This window comes from Stegodyphus dumicola, chromosome 4, assembly GCF_044657685.1.
Source record: "Stegodyphus dumicola isolate Sdum_Otavi_A_Nest chromosome 4, ASM4465768v1".
Lineage (NCBI taxonomy): Eukaryota > Metazoa > Arthropoda > Arachnida > Araneae > Eresidae > Stegodyphus > Stegodyphus dumicola.
Window position 1 is genome coordinate 103,165,328 of NC_140771.1, and position 21,269 is coordinate 103,186,596.

At 33.7% G+C, this 21,269-nt stretch overlaps 2 protein-coding genes across 3 annotated transcripts; one reads left to right on the forward strand and one right to left on the reverse strand.

Annotated features, from left to right (window-relative positions):
- Positions 1–4,905: 4,905 nt before the first annotated feature.
- On the reverse strand, positions 4,906–5,586 carry LOC118201639 (uncharacterized). 2 transcript variants are annotated; one of them, XM_085815291.1, is made up of 2 exons: positions 5,289–5,586; positions 4,906–5,060 (listed from the first exon to the last, which is right to left on the reverse strand). In XM_085815291.1, exons 1-2 carry the CDS (start codon positions 5,454–5,456, stop codon positions 5,055–5,057), a joined length of 174 nt encoding a protein of 57 aa, XP_085671417.1. In that variant the 5' UTR covers positions 5,457–5,586; the 3' UTR covers positions 4,906–5,054. The 2 variants fall into 2 exon arrangements, with proteins under 2 accessions (XP_085671417.1, XP_085671416.1); XM_085815290.1 differs by having other exon boundaries at positions 5,276–5,571.
- A 10,447-nt stretch (positions 5,587–16,033) lies between these two features.
- Positions 16,034–17,341, forward strand: LOC118203906 (uncharacterized protein F54H12.2-like). The gene is made up of 2 exons (XM_085814365.1): positions 16,034–16,586; positions 16,674–17,341. Exons 1-2 carry the CDS (start codon positions 16,034–16,036, stop codon positions 17,339–17,341), a joined length of 1,221 nt encoding a protein of 406 aa, XP_085670491.1.
- Positions 17,342–21,269: the final 3,928 nt, after the last annotated feature.

Sequence of the window (21,269 nt, forward strand, 5' to 3'; positions counted from 1 at the left end):
CTATAGGTTTATATAAAGATATATTTTTAAATTAATAGTTTAAAGAAGAACATATAATTGGAATATTGCTCAGAGGAATAATAATGATTGCATAGAAAAATTCAGTACCTCTGAGTTATCTGAAATTAAGAGCTATGGTAAATGTGAGGATATCTTTGGCAGGAATCTTAATATCATTTATTCCTTTATCTTGCTACAGAATAACTATGGCTGTGATTTGGCTGCTTTTTTAATCTACTTATTTTATTACTGTCTATCCCTAGCAGTTTTGCTTCAAAGTGATGAAAAGAAGTGTCTATTGTAATGTGTTTTAAACTTAACCATTTCTGTATTAGTAACCCGCATCTTATCCACTGCACTGTCCGGATTTTGGAGGAACGGAAAGTTATTCTTCTTGTGCTAAGCATCGAAAGATAAGAAAATGGTTGCAACCAGGAGACAAATAATCATAGGCAAATTACTGCCACTTTTGGTTCCTACCACAGCTCCAGGTTCCAGACAATTCACAAGTATCAAAATTCTATACAATCCATGTTGCAGAATTTTGGCATAAATTTTTACTCCTTAAAGAAGCATCCTATGCCTGTCTTCCTTTGAATGCATAGAATTTTTCCATACGATCAATATCAATCTAACATCAAATTTTACGTGATACTGAATTAGGACATTTCAACATGATGCAAACTATAAGATTTTTCACATGGGGGATTCCTGCAGCACAAATAAATGACACAGGACATTCTTACCATCTTTTTCTTCAGGTTGGGCTTGTCAAGTATCAGGCAAAGCCCGATACCTGACAAACAGCTAAATAACATTTTGTGCCAAACGCACCAAATCCAATACTCTGGAGCTCCATCTAGTTTGGGTCGCCCACGTTTTTTATAAAGTTTCTTTCTTTAGTATTGAGAACCCTAAAGTAGTCAAGCGAGTGAGGCTAAAGGCATCACACTAATATATAATATGGTGTAATGCTTCCTCATTCTTGCTTCTTGATTTTATCTAGAGAGGCAGTCATGCTTTTAATAGCTTCTGGCTCTTCTCCAGGTGCTGGTTGAGTGACCTGTTGTAGAGGCCATTTCTACCTCACTCAATGAAAGATTCATTCCCGCTCCTTCCATTGATTTCCTCTGGGTTTCCTTGTTTTGGGAGAAAAAAAGGTCTACCTCAGAGGTTTTGCCTGCAAAAGCAGAATTTCTAGTTATATTGTCATTTTCAGCCATACGTAAACTAGAAAAGAAAGTACAGGATAAATATGTCCACCCAGTATTGCCTGTTGCTGGTTAAGGCAAAATACTCTATATATTGCCAGGCATTCTCTAGAGGCTCCTTTAAGACACTATAACTGCAGTGTCATTTACTTAGGCATGGGTTGCATAACACCAGGGTTACAGGAGGGGGTTCATGGCTTCTTATTTAATAATTGAAGCTATCCTGTCAGATAATACAGAACATCTGGATATCCACCACCTGCCGACATGCCTGGTAACCACTCAAGCCCTAAGTTCTGCCCATCATATGTTATATACTACACTGCTGCATCTCTAAAAGTGATGAATAAGCAAAAAGTACTGTAAAATGAAGGACCATCAGAATATCGTTAACTTTTAATTCAAACACCCAAATTTTGATCAAGCTTCGTGAACATCTGTCACAATTAGTTCTAATAAGTAGCCACATCCCCAGTACAAGGCAGATTTTCTACATGCAAGCAAAGCATATCATCATAGCCATGAATACATTCCAATTAAATACATTCTTTCAGGAGAGGGTAAAATGGTTTCCAGAATATTGAGAAATATATATGCAATGCAAGGAGTTAATTTAAATAATGACATGCTTTGCATATATGCAATCACTTCATTTCTTTCAATCATCACATTCATCTATATTATATTTAAATGCCATAGTATAAGTGTAGTTTTTTAGGTGGATATTTTTTCTATCAAATTCGTAAATTCATGAGAATTACAAATGAGAGTTGATTAAAAAATAATTACTACTTTATACTTATCATCAATACATTATAATAGTATACATTATATTTAATAAAGATATAATATGAATAACAAACCATCAATCATTACTGTAATAAATTATACATTAAAAAATGAGGAGACAGAAAATATAAGAGGTTTATGAGGAATCTGGTGACTTGAAAAAGACCTGTGTATGCTTGTGCCTGTTTCATACTTTATTAATATATACTGTTTTGTAAGAAGCTAGAATGCAGTATATGATATAGGACTTTTTATTGAATAATACTTTAATTTTAAAATGAGCAATTTTTGACAATTACAAACCTATTGTACTAAGAATGATGACACATACAAAAACTCTTTTTATTTTTTATATATATTTAAGGGTAGAAGCAAATTAGCTGAAAATTTTGGTATTTGGGTATTAGCTGACATTCACCAATGCATCACTAACTCCCCATGACTCTGCTTGGAAATTGCAGTGCTATAAGCTGTTCCAAATTCTTTTAGAAAACACAATTTTTTTTTTTTTTTTTTTTTTTTCTTTCGTGGGAGGGGGTGGAATTATTTCTTTGCCTACAGAAAGGTGGAGATGGTTTCTTTTGTCAAATTTCAACATCTTCAAACCACAGCAATTTTCACTCGGTGTTATTTGTTTGTTAATTATTTTCCCAACAGAAATGTCTGAGGACAACATCTGTTCATCTTGAATTAATTTTGCATAATACATTTACTAGATTTCCTGAAAGATGAATGAATGTTTCAGATATTTAGCATTTTGTCAGAAAATCATGGCTATTTCAATTCTTTCACAATGAAACTGTACAGGACAAAAGACATAGAATGGAAAAGTAATGGTAACAACTGCTACCAAAGTGTTAGAACACGAACTGGGAACTCAACAGAGTTTGTATGGAGGCAAGGGCAACCCAAAGAGAATAATTATAATGTGTTTCACATCATTTTGAATGCCACTACCAAGCAATATGAGATTTCTATTACAGTTCAGCATCTAATTTCATTGGCTTTCTCGGATGTTCTTGCAGTGAAAGTAAACCATTTCCCTGACTACATAATGAACATCATCAGTCTATTTTTCGTAACTTTATTTAATTTATAGTAATAATAATAATATAATATATTATGATTAATATTAATAATTTAATTTATTTCCATCATTTATGATAAATATTACCCTTATGGTATTTCAAAATAAAACTAAAGAGCTAAGAATTGAACCTAAATTGAAATTTTAATCAATTTAGGTTCAATTCTTAGCTAGAATATAGAGTATATTTAGATATTCCTAGCTAGAATATAATTAGATATTATAAACACAGTTACACAGTTCAATGATTTCTAAATTGCATTATTAATTTCTAAAGATCAATTACACATTTAAGGACCACACCAGTAGCCGACTAGTACTGCTGTTGCCCCTCCCCCCCCCCCGGTGTGATCTCTCCTAGTCTTAAATTTTGCTACCCAGTGCCTCCTCTAAATTCCAAAAAATTTGCCATCCTTAAATTTTACTGCATGTTATTTCTCTAAATTTTAAAAATTTTACTGCTGTTGCGACTGCACTGGTTTCAGCGTCTCTGTCATCGGCATTGCCAAGCAGTTCAGATTCCAGAGGTATAATATCAATGTGGGTCAATTTCTCTTATAAATCTCCTCGAAAGTATCTGTCTCCCTAGGCAAATAGCTATTATGTATTTTCCCATGTTCAAATAACATAACTGATGCTACTAAAGAGAGGAATGCAACGCAGTTGAGAAGTATAAACAACAGCTCATTATCAGGCTGGAAAACTGTAGCTTGATCAAATTGTTTTAGATGCAAGCTAAGTAAATTATTTTAAGGAAAACAAAAATTATAAAAATCTTTCAGTTGCTTTCATTTTCAGACAACAAACTTTGTTTATAAGTTACCATTTAATGTAATAAGTTTAGATTTATCCCTGATCTTTGAAAAAAGTTTATAATTTTATTTCTCTGATTTTCCACACGAGTGGGAACCCTGCAATATATGCCAAAAATCAAAATTCTTGTTTAATCTATTATATTTTATTGTAAGAAAGCCACTAGCAGATTGTTCACTACACTTAAATACCACATATTTTAACATCTTTGCTACATTTGAACAAATTAAAAACTGTGTTTAAAAAGAATTTCACAAAGACTTTAAAAACTGTAAACAGCATGTATCAAACAGCCTAGAAAATTGCAAATGTAGCAGAATGTCATTTACAGTTAAAAAAGTATTCTACCCTTTCAAAACAAATTACATACGTTTAATGTTTAATGAAATATTATTATGAATTAGTAACAATTTCATTTTGTACATTTTTGTTTTTTATTCGCACATCTTTAATCAGTAGTTTATCCTGTAAGATTCACTTGATTAAAAAGATTTCTTTTCAGTTTTCGTATTCATATTTATTTTCCATTGATTTTAAAGTGTGACTTACATTAATTTTCAGTTATTCCAGAAAAAAAAAAAAAAAGAGAGAGAGATAATTTTTCAGTTTTGATCCTACCAAATAAAAAAAAATCTGGCACTTTTTTTTTTTTTTCCTATACTTTTATATTTTACAACTACTTTTGTCAATTTCTGTTGCCTTAAAATGAACACTTTTTTCTTAACTAAAAGGTAAACACCAGTCTTGGACTTTTAACTATTATTTAAATTCATACACCATAACATAATCAAGTACTCCTTATCAGATCATATCTTCAATAGCTCTATTTAAAAGCAACATAAAAAGTAACACCAGATTTTATAAACTTTGTATTGTGTAAAAAGGATGCATTTTAGAAAGAATATGAATGATTGAAAGCCCTTGAATACATGAAGTGTTTAGTTTTAGAACTTTCTAATGCATCAGATTGCAGATCATAAGTTTCCTATAAGAAACTGCCACAAATTAACTCGTAAAATAGTACAGATTTTATTTAACTAGCGTAATTTACACGTATATACACATATATTTAAATTTTACATTTTTTTATGCTTCAGTGTTTGATTTTATGTTGAAAGGATATATGCCCAGTAATCTCGCAATGCCTGTGTATCCTAAACCTAAAAGAAAAACTATTATTTAATAGGTAAGTAAGATTATAATACAATATATATAAATTCAATAAATTATGCAGCACACTTTTCAAAAACCGCAGATTTAGTAATTTGTATGAAGAAATTACTAAGATTTAAGCAGTGAATATAAAATGCTAGAATGACGATTGATCTGAATTATAATCATTACCAATCAAATATTCAGAGAGAAAAATATTTACTCGATGCAAATACCAATGACACTACTCTTGTACTTCTCAGTTTTGCTTGTTTACCACGATATAATACATATCCACTTGCAAGGAGAAGTGAAGTGCCACCAATCAGCCGGCACGAAAGGCAGTCTTCTTTTGTTGATTTTAGAACAACAGATTTTGGAATGTCAGACGTTTCGGACGCCATAAATACAACTACAGTCGGAATTTTACCCCTAAGAAATTACCGCGAAATTTGTTATTCCTTTCGAAAAGCTACCATATGCGAAGACTAGCAATAGAAACAATTTAAGCATGCATTATTTTGCTTTCGAAGTTTATTTCAATCACCGTAAGGGGCGCTTTCGTATGGACGTAAACGTCCTTTCAATATAATTCACGGATTTTAGTCTAATGAGAGTAATAGAATAGAACTTTATATATTGACAGATTAATTAAATCTTGTAGTTACATTATAGTAATCCTATTTATCTATACTCTGAATTTAAATGAAGTAGTTTCTATTAACGAAATCCATGAGGAATTACGCATATAGCAGCTTTAAGTTATTCTATTCCCGCACTGCTCGCAAGAAGTTCTTTAATGATCAAAAACGAATCAATAATCCTGTCATCAGGGTATATGATTATGATGTAAACGACCCTTCGTATAGTTAAAAGACAAATGGCCATACTTGGCAGCTTACCAGATTAATGTACCTGCATGCCTCAATTGACATGTACTTTGTATTTGTGTAGCATCTTCTCTCACATATTTATTTATTTATTTTTGGTATTTATATCATGCATATTGTTGCGTGCGTACGGGTTCGTTATGAAATAAATGCACAAGTCCGATGAAAAATGAACAAAATTTATTATTATCACAACAAAAATGCTTGAATTTCCTCAGATATTCGTGCAGTTTTACAAATACCTCACAGTAGTTATCTTTTAACTACTCAAACGTTCAAGAGAACTTAATTCAAAACAGCTAAAGAAAGCTAATCCGCGAATTCGCTACAGTCAACAAGAACAGTTTTCTAAACAAACTCTTAAAACAACAACAAACTAACTAACAACAAGAACGAATTGAGAAATCGAGTCAATGGCTAGGCGGCAATTAGTAGCCAACCGCTACTTTAACCGTCTCTGTTGGTAAATTGTCCTAAGGCGTTGGTACTTAGGTTTTAAATTAAGGCGATTTACGCCGCGCCAACTAGGTGAAACTTGTCAAATTTTGTGAAATGTAGGTGGAGTGGAGGGAGATGATTGGCAGGAGCCTGTCACGTGGGTGGTCACCCACCCAAGTTCAGACTCCGAGCAAAGCAGCGTACGCGTGCAATGAGAAATATTGGATATATTAATAATTATCAAGTTTTGAAACAGGTTATCCATATTGGAATAATTAAACTAATATCGCGATCTAAATGAAGACAAATGGCACAACTAAGTGCAACAGATTAGCTAAACAAAATATTCAAATTCATCCTTGCTGTAAAACACAGATTGGACAGTGGTAGTCACGTGGGGGTCACCCTCCCGTGAACTGTCCACAGCCAATGCATCTTGAAATTAACGAATTGAGAGCTTCTCATGCCGCTTATATAAGCTTTTTAAATGCGCGGGAATTTTCTGGAACTTTCTCGAAAGAAATATTTATTTATTTATTAAATGTTAAATGCACGCTCTCTTGTATTTTTAATTTTCCGGCTTAACTTTCCTTTAATATTCGTCACGCGCTGCACTGCACGGAGAATAAAACAATTTTAATTATAAATCTACTAACATTAGCTATTTAAATACCAAATTCATAACACTATGTATTGCCTTCTTTTATTTTCTATCGCACCTCTGGGTTCACACTTGCTTAATAAGTTGCATATATATATATATATACATGTATGTCATTTCACAGGTTATCACCAGTGCGACGGCTAACTTCATAGCTTTCCAGATAGCTTTTCACAACATCTCAGATCTTTGCACGACCTACCTTATTATTAATTTAATTATCGAACACCTTTGGCCTCTCTTAACTCCAAAAAGTTATATATTAAAACAAACAAAAAAAATTACGTACGTCATGTAAATATGTTTGTATACACATTTCACATTTCTTGACTTTATTATGTGTAAGCTGTAAAATTTATTTTCCTGTAGCATTCGTAAACAACACTCTTCTTCGATGTGGGGTAGGGTGTTGGACCCAGACACCCTGGTGCTACACCAAAATTTCTCTTCTTGCAAATTTCTTTTCGTGTGAACAATAATTTCATTAGTAGGGAAAATAATTTCATTAGTTTTAAGGGTAACAAATTTTAAATAAAATGTGGATGGGAGTCACATACATTAATACTGCTTATTTAATAACTCAAAAAACATAAATGAAGCAACATGGAGATGAGATTTATTCGCACTCAGACTCATCTTCCAAAGCGAGTAACTTTTCAAAACGTCTTCCCGTATCCCGCTTGCCATCTGATCTTTCAACTGAAATTATCAATGAACTTCATGGTGGGCTGCCGGTTTCCTGTTACCCTACAGGTTCTAGATCAAAAACTGAAATTGAATGTACAGAAAGATCAGCTGCTCTCCGCATGAAGGGTACACAGTAAGTGTGGTAACTCCTCAAAGAGAAGGAACACAGAAGATTCTTAAGGTCGTAAACTAAAATTCGTTCTAAGATACTTTTGCTAACTTAGAAGTTTTTTAGGAAAGTTACTCGTACAACATTTTTCTCTGTATTAAAACACGTCTCGCTACTATAGACACATACACAAAAAAAAAACACACACACACACAAAACAAAAAAAAACAGTTCTGAAACCGATAACAATGAATATTGATGTGGTATCCGTTAGTTCAACACAGTCACCAGAGAGCCTCACCTATGAGCCTGCAGGGAAAGCGAAGTGAAAGAGGAAGATGAGATATGGACAGACGTCGAACCCACGCGAAGGTGTTAAGAGATTGTCTCTACGCAAAGGTGGTAACTGTAGAACTGTGTGATTCCACAAGGAGGTGGTAAATGGTTATAGGAGGGCGATAGCGAGCGCGAGTAGGCGCCAAGCTGCTATTTTAAAACATGTAAAAGTGACGAAGCAGAATTTTGTTTGTATACAACGGCACCGTGATTCGATTCAATACACCTTTTTCTGTTATTTTCATTAAATGTCTATGGCGTGGAAAACATTTGGAAATGTTATTGACCCTAGGATATAGAATATCAACCTCAACTCCCCAACCACATTGATATGTAACATACACCCATCTTTTATTTTGTACATCTAGATACTGCAAGACAAAACTGATGTGTTCCTTAAAATCTGTAATTGTAGCATAGATATTTTAGTCAATAGTCATACAGGTAGAATACTTATAAATTCAGTCCTTTGGGTTACTTTAACCTCTCGTCCACTTCGAGTACGTTGTTATTTTAGGATCTGAAACAATTTCATCACTGCGTTATGTCAAGTCTGAAGGATGCTGTTTTGAATCATCACGACTGGGCAAAAGAATCTCCTCTATTCTTTTCAAGGCGTAATCTGGGCCCTGAGTTTCCAGCTTTGTCTTGAAGGGTTAAATCTGACGATACAATCTCTAAGGGTTACAACAGTTGAAGGGGACGGATAACTTCTAGGTTTGTCAATTTCAATCGAGCTACTCACTGTTTACCATCTCTTCCTGTAAATATTTCCATCGCCCTAGCTAAAGTGCTTATACCTGCACTTGTTACGTACGTAACATGACTTCGAACAGATAAATTTGTGACGCGATCTATTGACTTTTTACTGTGCATATCAATAAGTAACTTAAATTTGGTTAAAAAAATCTGCGCCTAAAATAGCTCGATCCACTTAGCGATTACTGGAGTTAAAATCTAAATCCAGAGTTAAAATTTTGAAACCGAAAGTGTGTATTATGTTCTATTTTCAACATACAATTTAAAAGAATTACATATTTTATGGTTTGATGTTGCCGGAATGATAGATAAGTCAGCCCCGCTGTCCACACGAAAACGTAAGCGGTTATTTTATCAGTGACGAATAATTAATATTTACGGCCATCTTTTGATTCAACAGCAGCAGAACCTGCCGTCGCATCTACTGCTGAGCAGAGTTTTCCGATATCTTTCAGCTAGAAGGGCTTTCACATTTATTAGGGTAGCATTGATCACCAAATTTTAAATCATAGTAGCAGCAGGATCCATTGGGATTACATTTTTTTCTTCAATGACTACGACACTTGCTTCGATTAAAGCTAGAGTGTCGATATTTATTTTTAGATTGTCTGTCGTAATTTAGTTCCGAAATTTCTTTTCCTAAGTTAGAGATTTTTATCAAGCACATATTCATCACAGAAGTATCTGCACAAGCAGAATAAATTTCTGTAGTTGAGTTCATTTCAAAATTTTATCCTCCATTATCCATAAGCTATTCAACTTTTCACTACTCACAATCAAAATATGTTTAATATATTCTGGCCATTTGCCAAGCCATAAGGATCGCAAGCCTTTAACCGTTATATTTGTTCTAGCAAGTGATTGCATTTTATGCAATAATTGGTTTAGTTTCATATCGTCGAGTGAAATTCCTGTAAGCGATTTTTTGATACTTCTTGGCTTTCTTTAGAAGTACTTAAAAGCCTTTCTTTAGCAGTTACGTGTTTATCAATCCGTTCACTTTAGATTATATCCCATATATTTTCTACAATTTTGGCTCTAATTGTGCTAAAAGGCAGTTAAATTAGTCGGATCTTGGGTAATATTAGCAACTGAAAACTGTGCGTCAACTTTGAAGAATCAAATATCTGGTTTTTTCAACCCAAAAAAGGCGAAATTTTAACGCTTGCCTTATTTGCGGTAAATTCTTCACCAGTGGTAGTCAAAGCAAGACTGTCGGTCTGCATAATTCGATGGTTACAATAAATTTTTCATTCAAAGTGTCACCAGATGTTATAAACGCTATTCTCAGCTAATAAATAGGATAATTTAACAACTTAAATCATAAATCCAGAATGGATTAAGCATAATTTAATTCTTAATAAAAGAAAACGTTAAGGTTATAACATCAAAGCGAACTCTTTTTTATTTACGTTTTTCTTTTGTTGCCAATCTAGAGAAACTAAAATTCGAAACAACAAAGTTAATATTATACGTAGAGGGAAGCTGCTACAGCTATTCACACCAGTACCACCATATAATTTGTCCGCAAATACGTTTTTAAAGGTTCATTTATACCTTCCAAAATAGACTTTGCTAATCGTACCGCAATGACAGCTCCGAGAAGTTCTATTCTAGGTATAGTAAGACGGCTCACTAGAGCTACTCCGGCCTAAATGCAGGAATACTTCAGCTTCCTCCTCACAGCGTAGGAATGCATATGCATTTGCTGATACGTCAGAAACGATATGCAGTGTTGCAACTTCACTTTGCCCTGACAACATCTGCCGAGGAATAGAAATGTGTTCAACAAGAGACAGATAGTTTAACCATTCCTTATATTTGATTAGAAGATCTTTCGGGAGTGGTTCATCTCATCTAAGTTTCCTTTTCCAGGCTATTTGTAACAAGATTCAAGGCTATTTGTAACAAGAGCAACAGCAAGTAAAATCGACGGATAACAGACCGGTTTGAAACTGGTGGATGAATTTACTTTCTGTTGATCGCAGAAAGTAAATTTCTTTTCCTAACACTTTCCTGTAATCTCACTAACGTTTCCGGCAAAGCACATTTGTTCACAGCACAACATCACATTCAAAGCACATCAGTTCATCAGAAGTAGTATTCCAATTAAAGCCTTTCAAAAGTACCTTTTGATTTCCATCTTGAATTCCTGTGTGAGACCAGCAATACAAATTAGAACATTTTTCTTGCATTATATTTGTAGCTTGTTTTTGAAATAGATGCGACTCTTCCTCATCATCTGCACTTGTAACTCAGTTGTAAACGCAAAAACATGCTTTTAGTTTCTCCATGGTAAATTTCAGCTCTTCTATTTGGTATTTTTCTAAATTTAAATGATGCGAAATTGTCGCATTTAACACGAAAGAACTTGTTGTAACGCCGAACACTATACGACAGTGTCTATATATCTTTAATTTTCCAGGAGTCTTTCAACATAAAAATCGAAGTACATCTTGATCTTCTGGCCGTACGATAAGCTGAAGGAAAGCTTGTTTGATATGTGCTATTACTCCTACAGTATGCAGTCGGAATCTATTCAATAGTGGGAAGCCACTTGTTTAAGACTAGGACCCGTACTCAGATAATCATATAAAGAAGCACAGATAAAGGCATCTAACACAGGGTAGATTTTTATAGTTGTGCTTGATAACTTAATTACCGGTTTATGAGGTAAATAATGAATGCTACTGTTGATAGGAGATGGCTCTACTTATTCTGTTGTGCCTTCTTTCTACTGCTGCAAAAAAAATTCATGACATTTGTCAAAGATATCTTCTCTTCTTAACCGTTTAGTGACAGATTGTAACCCCGTTTCAGCTATGTCGTAGTTATCAATGGAGAGAAGGATGCTCCACTATTCAAGGTAAAGCCACCTCATAACGATTGTCACTGATTTTTCCCACCTTTTTGGCATGCCTTCGGGGTGTAGTGGTCTGCACGCAGGGTGCGTATTCCAGAGGTCCGCGGTTCGATTCCTGGCGAAGGCATTGCTAATTTTTCAAGTCTCTTGCTTCTAAAAATCCTAATGTCTCTACAGTGGCGCTGAACTAAAAGGGTGGTGGATGATGATTCTCCACATCCGGGATTTGGCGATTGGGTCCCCTAAAAATCCCAGTCACCTTTTAAAAGAGGGAGTATATAAGGTATTTCTCCCGCCTTCTTGGCATGCCTTCGTGTTGTGGTGGTCTGCACGCTGGGCGCGTATTCCAGAGGTCCGTGATTTCGATTCCCGGCGTAGGCGTTGCTAATTTTTCATCTTGCCTGCTTCCTTAAATATATAATGTCTCTACACTGTCGCCCGAACTAAAAGAGTGATGGATGAGGATTCTCCACACCCAGGATTTAACGATTGGGTCCCCTAAAATTCCCAGTCGCCCTTTAAAAGTGGGAGTATATAAGGTATTTCTCCTGTCTGCTTGGCATGCCTTCGGGGTGTGGTGGTCTGCACACAGGGCGCGTATTCCAGAGGTTCTCGGTTCGATTCCCGGTGAAGGCGTTTCAAATTTTTCATTTCTCCTGCTTCCAAAAAATACCTAATGTCTCTACAACTGTTAACAGTTAAGGTTTCCTTGAAATGCATTACAGTTTCATCTTCTAGCACCTTATTGATTTCCTGTTCAGTCAGATCACCGATGCTCAAAGTTTGTAACTTCCCCTCCTCAAAGTTTCTAACCTGAAAGTTTTTTAGGCAGATTGTGATACTCTTAAGTACTTCTCTTCGAGTATCTGTTCTTCGAGTAGTAGTCGAGTATCTTCTCTTCGAATAAGTTTCGAGGGCAGTCCCTAAATTTATTTGTTAAGGCTTTTGATAGTTCAGCATCAGAAAATTATTGCTGCTTTAAGCATACAGAAATAAAATTACTCGTAATAAAAAATATTCCACAAAAGAGAAATATACTAGAAAAAAATTATTCCACAAAAGAGAAGCTAAAAATTACTGAGAATATACAAAGTGGTGTTTTTGAACTTAAAATATATGTAGAGAGAGAAACAGAAAGAGAGAGAGAATATCGAACTTCCAAAGGCAAAAAACGGCCTGAAAGAAAGAAGAAGATAAATTTTCGAACATTTTTTAGATATGTAGTAAGTGAAATAAGCTTTCAAATGAAAATTAAAAACTAGTGATTGTGCTGTAGTAGATAAGTGTTATCAGATCTGGATTAAGCAAAAGAAGCATGTGAGTAGCATGAAAATGACAGTTCTGCATCAGGAGGAGCTGAGGAGCTGAGGGCGTGGTCAATGACATCACAGAGGGCGGGGCCAAAGGCAACGTCATCACACTAGGAGGCGTGGTTTCGAGTGGAGTTGAGTTGTTCGTAGACTACTGATTGAGTTGTAGACCTCCTGCTTTTCATTAAAAGTTAGTTTTTTTAATTTGGCAACGGAGTCATGGCGTCCTCTAGGGATGAAAAAAGAAAATAATCTATTTAGGAATTGCTTATGGCGTCCTCTAGGGATGAAAAAAGAAAATAATCTATTTTAGAAGTTTCTTTTATTAAAAAAATGTTCTATGATTCAAAATATAGGATCGAACCGTGAAACAAAATATCTCACCAGCTGAGTAGTTTGAAGATTTTAACCACTAAGCTGACGGGATACATTCAGATTTAGGTAAAAAAGCCTATATAAGAAAATGGAATTTGAATCAGCTCATCAATTGCAATTATGCCTGCTCCAGGAGAAGCCACCGTTGCGGTGTGTTTATACACTGTTTTATGTGTTATTTTATCATCCATCTATATTTTTACAGAATTTCATAAAATTCCTATTGATTTTACGCTACGTCTTAACGACAGTGGGAACTTATCATTATCCATATGAAGAATAATTCAATAGGTTATGAATATGAATTTATCGTATCAGGATCCGGCTCATGTTGCAAGTTTTGGTGGTGTTGAAGCTTTACATCGTGCTGCAGGAGGTAAAGTTTCCAAGAAAGAGATTCAAACATGGTTAGATGGAATAGATGCGTACACGCTTCACAAGCCAATTCGCCGAAAATTTCCAACGAATAGGGTAATCGTGTATTCTATAGATCAACAATGGCAAGCTGATTTAGTGGATGTTTCACATTTACGTGATCATAATGATGGTTATCGATATATATTAACCTGTATTGACATATTATCCAAATATGCATAGGCTATTCCTCTGAAACAAAAGCGGGGAGAAGATATTGTGAAAGCGTTTCAAAAAATAATGAGTCAACGTAAACCAAAATTCCTTCAAACGGATCAGGGCACCGAATTTAAAAATAAAGTGTTTATAAAATTTTTAAAAAGAAATCAAGTTAAACTTTTCAGTACATTCAATACTACTAAAGCATCCGTGGTGGAAAGGTTTAATCGCACTTTGAAAACAAAAATGTGGAAATACTTTACGACTCGAAATACATATAAATATGTAGATATCTTGGACAAATTAATAGAAAGTTATAATGCTACTTTTCATTCAAGTATAATGCGAGCTCCCATAGAAGTCAATTCAGAAAATGAGAGTGACGTATGGTTTACCTTGTATGAAAATCATCCTTCTAACGTTTCTAAATGTATATTCGCTGTAGGAGATGTGGTACGTGTTTCCAAACTAAAGCTTACTTTCGAAAAAGGCTATGAAACCAATTGGACGGAAGAACTATCTGTGGTGACAGAGTGTGTTAAAAGACATCCAGCTGTGTATAGAATTAAAGATTTACTTGGAGACTCAGTAAAAGGAACGTTTTATGCACAAGAGTTGCAGAAAGTGAGACTGAAAGAGGAATATCGCATTGAAAAAATTTTAAAGAAACGTATACATAAAAATCAGACAGAATACTTTGTAAAATATCGCGGTTATCCCGACAAATTCAATCAATGGATTCCAGCTTCTAATTTACTCTCGATATAAAGTGTGAGAAAATACTGTATCCGAATCATTTATGAAAATGAGTTTCTACGTAACACTTCCGAGCGATAGCTCTATGAATTATTTCCCCGAAAATAAAATTTCACATTTTATAACACGTTTACCTGTTCCCATTGAATTAAAAGGTATGTGGGAAGTTTGTTTGGTTGAATTGCTATATCCGCACACATGGCACAATGTGAATGCAGACAATAACTTAATTGGATTTGTTTTAGAGAAAGATGGTGAAATGTTAGGTCGTAGATTACCTCCAGGATGTTATGAAACAGTACCTGAAATTTTAAAAGCTATTTATATTAAAGAACATCAAAACAAAATAATATTTAATTATAACCCAGTAACAAAACGAGTGAAAATCAAAGTGAAAAATAACGCTAAAGTGATTTTACATGATGGGTTAGCAGAAATGTTAGGTTTTGAACCTATGGAAATTACATCTACAGATGATAGTTCCGAAACTGTTGTAGAAAGTCCTTTTGCAGCCGACCCCTGTGCACATTATCGTGTATTAATGATATATACGGATATTGTAGAACCTCAAATCGTAGGAGATGTTTTAGCTCCTCTTCTTCGAATTGTAAGAGTAACTGGTAGCGATGGAGAAGTGGTGAGTGCACTATTTGATAGACCTCATTATTTACCTGTGAATCGGAAAATGATAGACACTTTGGAAATCGAATTAAGAACGCATATGGGAGCATTTACGCCATTTGAACGAGGAAGGTCATACGTGAAACTTCATTTCCGTCAAAAATACTTGTCATAATGTATGGACCTTATCAGTGTTGTCAAAAATCTTTTGAAGATTATTATGTACAACAAACAGGACATGGATTGAATTATTATCAAGGTAATCTTTATCAGAGAGGATACGGATTAGGGGGTCTATTCAGATCCTTCTTTCGCGCTGCCGTACCTCTTATTAAATCAGGAGCCAAAGCAATTGGAAAACAAGTATGGCATAGTGGACTGAATTTGTTAAATGATGTATCACAAGGACAAGATGTAAAAGAGGCTGCTAAGCGTCGACTGAAAGAAGCCGGAAATATATTAACAGATAAAGCTGCTACTAAAGTGAAGAACATGATTGGTTCTGGACGAGTTAATAAAAAGCAGAAACGTAGGAAAAAGCGTACCATTTCTCACCGATCAAAGAAGGTGAAAGCACAGGATATTTTCTCTTAAAAAAAAAGTATGACTTCGTATATTCATCGAGACTCTCCCGTTTGCGTCAAATCTGAATTAGATTTATTTACCATTCCTCCTACGCAAACAGCTATAGAAAAAGGACAGTTTGTGGAATATCACCCTCTCGCAAATATACGAGATGGAGGACCTATCGAATTTAATATTTCTGGCAGTGGTGAAGACTATATTGATCTAGCTGCTTCTTATATACACGTGAAAGTTAAAGTAGTTAAGGCAGACGGATCCAATCTAACAGACAAAGAACCGGTTGCCCCTGTAAATTTATTTTTACATTCTCTCTTTTCGCAAGTAGATGTAAGTTTAAATGAAAGAAACATTTCATCTGCGACAAATACCTATCCTTATAGAGCCTTCATCGAAACATTATTGAATTATGGGGAAGATGCAAAGAACAGTTTACTCACCTGCGAAGGATTTTTCCAAGACACTTCACCTAATAAAATAGATGTCTTAGCTCAAGATGCGGATGCTGGACTAAAAGCTCGCGGTGAACTTATAAAAAACAGTCAAAGTGTGGATTTGATAGGACAATTACATTGTGACATTTTTCAACAAAATCGACTCATGTTAAATTTAGTTGATGTGAAAATTAAAATGGTGCGTAGTAAATCTGCTTTCTGTCTAGTTTCTACTGAGAAAGATGCCGATTATAAAGTGATCTTGGATCATGCTTCTTTGTTTATCAGAAAAGTAAAAGTAAACCCTGGAGTCTCTCTCGGACATGTAAAAGCGTTGGAAAAAAGTTCTGCTAAATACCCTATAGATCGAGTATTATGCAAAACATATTCAGTATCTAAGGGAAGTTGGTCTTTTATGCAAGATAATGTATTTTTAGGATTGATGCCCAAGCGAGTCATTATTACTTGTGTAGAAAATGCAGCAATGAATGGACAATATTCAATGAATCCTTTTCTGTTTGCCCATCATCATGTCAACTTTATATCGATTTATGTAGATGGACAACCCGTTCCATGTAAACCAATGGACCTTGATTTCGAATCTAATCATTATGTGCGTGCTTACCACAGTTTATTTTCTGGATTTAATCGCGACAAAGGCATCTATTTATCTCGAGAAGAATTTGTGAAAGGGCATGTGTTATATGCTTTCGATTTAACTCCAGATATGTGTGATGGATCTCATTTTAACTTACAGCATCAAGGCAATTTGCGAGTAGAAATTAAATTTGCTAAAGCTCTCTCTGTGACTCTCTCGGTGCTAGTCTATGCAGAATTTCAAAACGTGATTGAAATAACAAAATCTCGTCATGTACAATGCGATTTTGCTAATTAAGCAATGGACAGCCTTGAAATAAACAGAGCACTCTCTCAGAATGCAAAGACAGGAAAAGCATTTCTGGGAGTTTTTGCAAGTGATCGACTTCCTATCGAGATCAAGAAATATCCAAGTTGCTTTATAGCTAATGTAGATCGTGCATCTGAATCCGGTAGTCACTGGTTAGCCTTTTACATTTCATCCCCACAGCATTTAGAATTTTTCGATTCCTATGGACATGACCCATCCTATTTTCCTGGACCGATAGCCAAGTATGCAGAACGATTTCCACAGATGGACTTTAATTCGATGACTCTCCAAACTAATGTAACAGCAGTATGTGGTCAATATTGCATATACTATTTACATTGTAAATGTCGTGGACAATCTCTCAATGATATATTGTTATCTTTCATACCTCAAGATATATCTAATGATATTAAAGTACATAATTTTGTAATCAAGAAATTTCATGTAAGATCTTCTTTCTATCAATAAATACATTTAAACTTTATACATTATGTGTCTTGTCTCATTTAATATGGAATTTCCAAAGCTACAACATCCTTTCACAATGGTGATTTCGGGACCCACTGGATGTGGGAAAACCTATTTTGTACGAGAACTGTTAAAGTATAAAGAGGAAATGTTTTCAACGATTCCCGATAAAGTAGTATGGTGTTATGGAATTTACCAACCTCTGTATAATTATATACCGAATGTTACTTTTGTCGAAGGTTTACCAATTAAATATCAAGAATATTTAGGTTCCAACACATTATTCATCATAGACGATTTGATGAGCGAATGTGGGAATGATAAACGTCTGACTAACTTATTTACAAAAGGAAGTCATCATTTAAATTTAAGCGTTATTTTTATCACACAAAACTTTTTTCACAAGGGAAAAGAAATGCGTGAAGTGACTTTAAATGCACACTATTTGATTTTGTGTAAAAACAGAAGAGATGTCAGTCAAATCGTACATTTAGGAAAACAGCTCTTTCCGCGTCATTTAAAGTTTTTTCAAGACGTATATGAAGATGCAACCAAGAAACCTTTTTCTTATTTATTCATTGATCTGCGCAGTGAAACTCCGGAAGAATTACGTTTACGCACCCAAATTTTACCTAACCAAGTACAGTATGTTTATCAAATGAAACATTACTAAAAAATAATAAAAACAACAGCTTTATAAAATGCATCATCATTTTATAAAATGACGCTGGTCAAGAAACAGCTAAGACAGTTACAGCTGTTAAACATTTGTCCGTTAAAGTTACGGAAACAGCTATTAAAGAAAATTAATATCAATTGCATAAAGCTATATGCGAATGTAGTTTAAACATACTCAAAGGAAATGTTCCATTGTCAGAGCAACAAAAGAAGTCTCTCTGTAAGCATAAAACAACTTTACGAAAATTAGGAAATCGTAAGATTTCTCTTGTGAAGAAACGAAAATTAATTTTACAAAAAGGAGGTTTTCTAAACGTTTTGATTCCTGCTGCTCTCAGTGTTCTTACAGGACTAATCAATGGAGTTCACTAAGAAATATGTGTTAGTTCCAGAAGAGATGATGACAAAGCATACCATTTCTGATAAACAGTTAAGTGAATTGGATAAAGCCATGATGCATATTTTAAACAGTTCAGATGACGATCGTGAGAAATTAGTGCGTTATTATGAACTTTTACAAAAGAAATTGAACTTAAAGGAATACAATTCACCCTTTAAACCTCCTAAAGACGACTCACAAAATTCTTTAGACGATTCAGCTGAGATGAAGAAAGTGAAAGAGGAAGAAGAAGCCTCCTCATCTGTGACAGACGGCGACAAACAGATGACTGTAACTGATTATTCTACTGTTATCTTAGACAGTGTACCTTTACGAATGAGAAGAAAAGCACAAAATGCATTAGCTATTTTAAAGCGACATCCTGATATTCTTTAGTGGAATGATAAAGGCAAAGTACTTTATCATAAGGAAAAAATTAAGCATTCAAATATTATAGACTTATTCAACATCCTTTTTACAACCAAAAAGAAAAAGATTAATATTCCTGCTAAAAACGAATTTTTAAAAGCCTTGACTGAAATCAACATGCCAATGGACTATATCAAAAATGAAAATTTACAGAATCATGATGTTAATATGAAAAAAAAAAGTATTGCATGTTAAATCTGTAAAACATATACGTTCTCCACGAAAATGGGAACCTTATTAAATGAATAAAATTATTATTTTTACATATAGACTCTTTCTTCTCTCTACAATCAATATTTGTTTTACATCGTTTTTAAATGTTATGAAAAACATTCATTTCACAAAGAAGCTTTTACCTTTCAATACATTTATTTTCAAAGAATAAATTTCTGTATTATACATAAAATATACTTGGAATTTTCTTTCCTTAGTTAATATCAAATTAACAGCAATATCCATTTACTAACATTTGATATACACGTTTGCTTTAAAATTAAAACTAAAATTTCAATATATTTCTATTAAAAACATAAGGAAAAAAAAATAGTCATAACATCAACCAAACACAGAAATTTAAATAGAATAGCTGTACTTATATTAATGCATTTTTATAATCTTCATAACATTTCGATTCAAAAAACCTATCACAAAATAAATGAACAGTTTTTTTTTCTGCCTTAAAGAATCTCTTATATTTTTAAAATTAATACATAAAAATATATCTTCACCAATATAATTCATCAACACTTACCGTAATACATTCTTGTCTTGTCTTGTTTGGGAAGGACAGTCTATAAGGCGTCATTATATTATTGCGTTATCATGGTAAGATAGGTTAATGGAAAACTCTGATAATCACTGAAAACTTATTTGAAAGAGTTGTTATTCTTAAGTTTGACATTACTTATACATATATGCATAAGGGTAATCTTAAAAGCATCATCCACTTATCATGATAGAGTAATGGAAAATTTCTAAAACTCTGATAATCATATGTGAAAGAATGTATTATCTTAAGGTTGTTGTTGCTATTCCAAGTTTGACAATACATACAGAAGTGAAGGAAGATCCTTGATAAGCGTTGTAGACTTCACGTTATGATAAGGGTTAATGGAAGTTGAAATCGTATTCGAAAGAAAGGGTTATCATAATGTTGTTGTTGTCCTGGTTCAGATTATACAAATCTGAAATGTTTCGAGAACATTCTTTAATCCCTATAAAAGGTGTTTCAGAAATGGAAAAAGTCAGTTCTCTTCTCAACCTTGAAAAGAGCAAGTCTTCCTGATTTGATTCACAGAGCTTAATATTTTTTTGCGATGGCTTTTGAACAAGATCACCAATCTGTTTCTTCCAATGTAAGTATTAGAACTGTTATATATTATTTTAATTATTATTTTTTTTTCAGACTAGATGAACTTTTTAAAATGAATTATAATCAATCTATTTTTTTAATACATGATTTATATGTTTGCTTCAAGTATGATTTGAATTCAAAGAGCTTTTAATAGCCTGCTTTTTACATAGTTTAGAGTTCAAAAAAATTTTTTTTAAAGCATTTGTAAGAGTCTGAAGGAAATCAGTCGAGTTTGTATATCGTTGCATGATATTTTTAATGCATGAATGAACTATTTTTTATGAGAAGATGCTTTTATTTTGAATCTTTATTTTAAAAGTATATTTATTATAAGATAATGAATGAAGTATCAAATACTTTTAAACAGCAGTCATCATTTTTGAATATTCTAAAAAAAATATTTTTTATTAACACAGTTTTTTCTCTTTTTTTTTTTTTTTTTTTTTTTTTTTTCTTAGTTTATCGACTTTGGATTTCAGGAGGAAGAGTTCAACTCTCTAACTTCTGAAAGAATGGAACCTCAACCAAGTACAAGAGAGGTAACTTTTTTTTCTTTTTAATAGTCACTTGTATATATATAGTTATTTATTCAATGGTTCTCTTTCCCT